The 6,464-nt window shown below is 46.8% G+C and overlaps 1 protein-coding gene across 6 annotated transcripts in view; it reads left to right on the top strand.

Annotated features, from left to right (window-relative positions):
• The window catches only part of PNPLA7 (patatin like domain 7, lysophospholipase), a 114,163-nt gene that overhangs the window by 96,196 nt on the left and 11,503 nt on the right, over positions 1-6,464 (top strand). For all 6 annotated transcript variants that reach the window (XM_080989557.1, XM_080989556.1, XM_080989555.1 and 3 more), the window contains one exon: positions 3,928-4,044. In XM_080989557.1, coding sequence (XP_080845683.1) covers positions 3,928-4,044 — 117 coding nt within the window. The remainder of the gene's footprint in view (positions 1-3,927; positions 4,045-6,464) is intronic.

Raw genomic sequence — 6,464 nt, 5'->3', positions numbered from 1 at the left:
ACAAAGTGGGAGAGGCTAGGATGGTCCCAGGTTGGCCATCCCTGGTGTAGTTGTCGCTAGATTTAGTTTTCATTAGGAAAACTTTTTCCAGTGCAAAAAGGGTTTTTTCCGGTAAGTGGTAAGTTCTACAAAAGACACCCGCCTCCCAAAAATCCTTATCTTTTGGCACTGTTTCACCCTTCCTAGCAGCTGTGGTTTTGTTTTGTTTTATGAAAGATGGTTCTTGCTGGCTACTTTATTCAGCGTATGAAAAACTACAGAGTTGGCACAGTGTCATCAGCCAACAGGTTTGCAGCACCATTGCAAAGCCAAATCGCAGTGACAACAGTGCTTTCTAACCCTCACGCTGAATGGGTAAACCTTTCCATCACACCAAAACACTTGACCACACAATGAGGGGAGTGAAAAATCTTGATGAAATGTGTCCAATCATTTTGTCTCTGCCTTAGAGAGAGGACTGAAGCACCCCAGCAGGTTTCTTTGTTTCTGCCTTTAATTTAATTTAACTTAATTTAAATTTTAAAAGAAATAACCCAATGTACCTCATACAAGAGAATCGGTCCCAAGAGACCTATAGAGGGGTATTGTTCTCTGCTTCTGCTTATTGACTCGCTTGCTGGGCACATTTTGGCCCAGTAGCTGAATGAACAACAGCAACTCTCCCTCTTCGCAAAACTGGAAACTGACCAGCATGTCATGCATTGCAGAAGCTTTTCTGTACCCACCTGAGCAGGGGATGCAAACTACGTGACAGGAGCAGGGCCCAAAGGGAGCCAGTTCCTGACTTTATTTTGGGTGCTGGATTCTCATTTTTTGGCACTTAGCACTCCTAAGACTGCTGTGGAGGTTTGGCTGCAGAACAGGGGCTGCCAGCCAGAGAACAGCCTGGCCCTCAGGTCTCCACACTCTCTTGTCTTTGCTAAATAGCTCCCACCTGTTGCCCCATTGCTAAAACTGCCATGAGAAATGACTGCAGGTCGAAAAGGCTTTTAGATATTTTTAGAAGTGCTTCCTCCCTGCCCACTTGTGAAAGAGCAGCACAAACCAGGTTGACGGGATTACTGAATAACAAATGGAAGAGCCATTTCTGACGCTTTTCCAGGCAACGTCTGTCATCTGGGTTTCATTTGTCAAGCCTTGAGTGCTCAGGGCTCAGGAACAAAAAACACAGTGGTTGGATAAGCTGAGCTGAAGCACTCACTAAGCCCCCAGGGGACAGAAGCTCTGTACATGTGGATTTGTTCCAGTTGCAGAACTGGACTTAAAACTCAGCTGGTGCAGAGGAAAGAGGACCCTCCTTTTCTGCCTCAAGGTTCACTCCAGGGAGTGACAACTCCAGTTTTCTTGAGGGGGTGCTGTGTTTTCCCAGCTACTAGTTAGAGGGCCAGAAAAATCCAGTCCACCCCCTTGTGAATCGCCCAGCATTATATAGTAAATCCTGGCATTCCCTGTCAGCATGGTATGGAACATAAGTGCTTAGAAGGAGGAGCATTCTTCCCAAAAGATGCCCCTCAAGAGTTGCATCAGTAATAAGATTTTTTCCTTTCTAAATTTCAGATGAAGCAGCAATGCGAACACACACACACACACACACACACACACACACACACGTGTGAAATGCACAGAGGGTTCTCCTTGCTGTTTTTCCCCTTACAAGTGAAACTGACTGTATGGGGAATGGTTTTGTAATACAGAGACTGAGCATCTGCTTTGCATGCAGGAATTCCTCAGGTTTTCCAGGTAGGGCTGCAAATGTCCCCTGCCCTGAAACCTTAGAGAACTGCTGGTGGTGGTCAGAAAATACTGATCTAGATGTACCCAATGGTCTGACTCGCTATAAGGCAGCTTCCTATGCAGCAGTGGCACGCATGCCCTGCGCCCAGGGGTGGGGCCAGCTGCCCACAGGGTGGGGCAAGCCAGGGCAGGATGCTCCGTGGGGCCTCCGAGGAGTCTGCCTGCCTTCTCCCACTCAGCCTCCCTACAGCTGAGGGGGAGGCGGTGTGCGGACCGTTTGGGGCAGCATAGAGCCTGCGGGCGCCCAGCCATCATGTCATTCCCAGGAGAGAGGCATGGCTCGGGCACGCTGCAGGCCCCGTGGGTGAGTGGCACCTGGCATTTTGTCAACCGCCCTCAGTGGTGACACCCAGGGAGTTCCAACCCCCACCGCACCCCCTTCCTCTGCCCCTAAATCTGCTGTGCTAGCTGGGAGCCAGATACCATGATCCTGGGGAACAAGGCCAGGATCTACCCTGCAAGCCATCATTTGTTGGAAGATTCAGGACTGATAAATAAATTTTCTATTTCTTCATGCAACATATAGTTAAACTATAGAACTTGCTCCAGCAGGAAGCCATGATGGAGGGCTTTAAAAGAGGATTGGACGAATTCATGGAGGAAAAGGCTATCAGTGGCTACTAGGCATGATGGCATGTTTGGCCTCCCATCAGAGGCGTTACGTTGTTGAGAATCTTAAGTGGGGAAAGTTGCTGTTGTGCTCAGGTGCTGCTTGTGGGCTCCTCAGTAAAGCATCAAGACCAGGGGTCAGTAACCTTTTTCAGCAGGGGGCTGGATCACCATCCCTCAGACCTTGTGGGGGGCTGGACTATTTTTGGGGGGAAAATGAATGAATTCCTATGCCCCACAAATAACCCAGAGGTGCATTTTAAATAAAAGGACACATTCTACTCATGTCAAAACATGCTGATTCTCGGGCCAACCACAGGCCGGATTGAGAAGGCGATTGGGCTGGATCCAGCCCCCGGGCCTTAGTTTGTCTACCCCTGATCTAGACATCTATGGTTGGCCACTGTGAGAACAGGATGCTGAACTAGATGGGTCATTGGCCTGATCCACCAGGGCTCTTCTTATGTCCAGTGGCTCTCCAGAGTGGGGTCTGTCCCATCCTCTTAACTGCATTCAACACATATGCTCTCTACTTATGAACTCTATATTAAATGTGTTTGGGAGTGGGGAGAGGGGTTATTGGTTTGTTCTTGTTTTTATTATGTATTTTGTGTTTCTATATTGTATTTTTATGCTGCGAACCACCTTGAGATCTATAGATGAAGAGTGGAATACAAATAATAAAAAGTAAACAAACTATAACCCTTCCCTTAATATGTCTGATGTGGGGAGATAAATAGTGTTCCCCAAAGGGGTGTGTGGCTGTAGATGCTGCAATTCCACCTCCCAACTGCTCAAACTATCCTTGGTGTAACAAACCTGAGATGAACCACTTATCAAGCCCCTTTCCTCTTTCTCATATACCTGGGGGAAGGGCCATAGCTCAGTGGTATATCATATGTCTTGCATGCAGAAAGTCCCAGGTTCAATCCCTGCTGGCATCCCCAGCTATAGGGTTAACAGAGATGGCTGCTTGAAATCCTGGAAAACCGCTGCCAGTCAGTGCAGACAGTACTGAGCTAGATGGACCATTGGGGTAACTCAGTATAATAGAGCTTCCTATGTTCCTTTCTCTCCCTTGACTATTACATTTGTTTTGTTTCATAGATTGCTTTTAATATTGTTTAAGACCTGAAGTTCTAAAACAGTCTGCCAGAGAAGCTTGGGTTCTTTGGGGAAACTTTCACAGTGTCTCTGATGAAAAATATCTGTAACAGAGAGCAAATTTCTCCAGATTGTATCAGCTTGGCAGGCATGCAAGGGGTGATGGTGGTTGAGTGTATTCTGGGTGCACTAAGTTCACACATGGGGGTATTGAGATGTCATAGGCTGCTCCTCTAGCAGCATGGATGCTCTGAAATATGTCCCAGAATCCTCTGTAGACTCATCAGTGCCTCGTGATTCTGTTAGGGTAGAAAGTTTCAAACTCTTTGCACTTCATTAGTTTAGGTGGAGGGGATTTTATCTCAGCTGGGTTTTTGGTTTTCTTTCTCAATATAAAAGGTAGCCTTGACTTCTCTTTAGAATATGAATTCCGTGTTCCGGACGATCCTGGACTTGACATACCCAATCACCTCCATGTTCTCCGGAGCCTCCTTCAATAATGGCGTCTGTAACATCTTCAAAGACAAGCAGATCGAAGTAAGTGACGTGTGCTGCAAGCGTGGCAAATGGTGGTGGCCAACCAGAGTGTGAACAGAAGACTGCAACAGGCTTACAAGGTTGGGTTGGCATCTCCCAGTAAGCTATTGTACAAGCGAAGGAGCCATCGCTGGGTGGTAGTGCATCAGCTTTGCATTCCAGGTTTAATCTCCAATGGCATCTCCAGGTAGGGCTGAAAGAGACTCCCTCTCTGAAACCTCAGAGAGCTGCTGCTAGTCAGGGTAAACGATACTGACCTACATGAACGAATAGACTGAATTAGCATAAAACAACCAGCCTCTGATTAATCCAACTCACTTTCCAACCAGACTTGGGAGTTGGGTTCTGTTCTGAACCCGCCTGTGCGGGTGGTGTGATGCAGAGATACCAAAGAAGGATGCCAAAATGGCCAGTTCTAGTGCTTTATTAAAGAAGGGTGCAAACTTACAAAGCAGCCTGTAAAGCCCCACTGCTGTTTCATACGCAGGTCGGTCACTGCAGCAGTGAAAAGCCATCTTGACTTGTCTGCAAAGTGCTAATATGTTAAGCATTACTTATACAAAAGACAGAATATGTCAGTTTAGCCAGAATCTTCCATCAGTCCACCTGCTGATGAAGGCAAAGGTGGTAAGCATCCAAGTCTCACAGCTAGCTCCCCTCCCCAGGCCACGAACCAAGCTTCCGAAGCCCACAGATAAGCATGTCATCAAAGCAAGCCAATTAGTGTTTATCAAAGCAAGTAATGTGAGCTAATCCTTGCAACAACTACCAATTATTTTCAGGATTATCCTGACTACCAATATGGTGTTTGCAGGGCTTCTGGAACATTTTCACCTTTGACTCTACACAGATGACACTAGTGAAAAAGCCCACCACTGTGGCAATAACCATCCTGCCTGTGATGGAAGTTGTAGACCCAACAGCATCTATGGACCTGATGTTGGACAAGTTTGTTTTAGAACCACAGAACCAAGTGGCTGCTTTAGCCTCTTTCAACAACATAATATGATAGCAACACATCTTTCAGCTGATCCCCTCTCTGAGCTGCTCCTCCCCCCCCCCGATATTTTATCATTTATTTATTTATTTGTTATTGCATTTATATCCCATCTTCTCCAAAGAGCGCAAGATGTCACACATGTTTCTTCCCCTCCTCATTTAATCCCCAGAACAACCCTGAGGAGTAGGTTAGACTGAGAGGGAGTGACTGGGCCAAGGTCACCCAGGGAACTTCATTGCTGAGTGGGAATTTGGACCCTGGTTTCCCAGGCCCTGGTCCAGCACTCTAGCCAATGTGTCACACTTATCATCATCATCATCATCCATTCCCTCTTTAACTTTTTACCCAAGAAAGCCCTGTTTTGCCCCTGCCTTTAGAAGCTTTCCCTACCAAACAAGCAACACTCATCAGCGTGTTGCAGACCAGTCATTGTTTCCATGGGGGTGGGGGGTGGGGGGAAGAGATGAAACTTGAGCCCTTGTTAAACTTATGGGTTTAACCCACTTTATGTTGGAGTTGTTGCCTTTGCAGCAAGCTGGGTAGTAAGTAAACTACACTTTGTGTGGTTATCAGTGTAGTAAGCACATGCAACTCAGATGTGTGTGCAGGGATGGGGAGGAGACACACCACTTCTGCCTTACGGTTGCTGTTGCAGATGTGCCCTGCAGGAGCATCTGTGGTGTTTGAAACATGCCCACAGATAGTATCCTCCATTTCCGACTTTTTTTTTTTGCCGCTACAGATTATGTAGCCACTGCCAGTGCTTAATCAGCCCAGCTTTGAATTTCTTGATCCTCTCTATAGCTGTAAGGAAGAATCCTTATAATATATTGGTGTGTGGTCTTGGAAGGGGGCTAAAGTTCATCATGCAGGGATGGATTTAAGTTGTTCCAACCCAGATTGTGCCTCTGTGCGCGCACTAATCCAGCTCTGTACTGATGTTCCTTTATATATGTCCTCCCCCTCCCCCTGCCCCAATTGGCTCTTGCTTAAGGAGATTTTGAGCAGTCAGCATGCGCATTCCCAATGCTTCTCCATCCAAGTTTATTTCAGGATCACATTTTAAGTCCATCTCCTCTTGTCAAGGATGCTTTCCTGTGGCTTCCAGTTCTCAGTTGTTTATCTCTTGCAAAGATAAATGTTGCTTCTCAGAGTCCCATTCAGAAATGCCAGGAAATGTCAAGAGGATTGCTTTAATAATCCTCCCTCTATTTCTATTTCTATTGTTTATGTGTGAGTACCAAAGTGAACATAGCCGGAACTGCTCCACCCATGTGCAAGAGGGGAAGGCTCAGCAAGGGCCCAAGATTCACAGATACAACAAAATCTGGTGGGTGGGTGGGTTGGGGACAGAAAAACAGCAACCCAATGAGGCCTAAGTGTGCTCAGCAGCTACAGAATGCTGACTGACAGACGGGTG

Source organism: Podarcis pityusensis, assembly GCF_964106645.2.
Source record: "Podarcis pityusensis genome assembly, chromosome: Z".
NCBI classification, from domain to species: domain Eukaryota; kingdom Metazoa; phylum Chordata; class Lepidosauria; order Squamata; family Lacertidae; genus Podarcis; species Podarcis pityusensis.
This window is presented reverse-complemented; position numbering and strand designations above follow the sequence as displayed.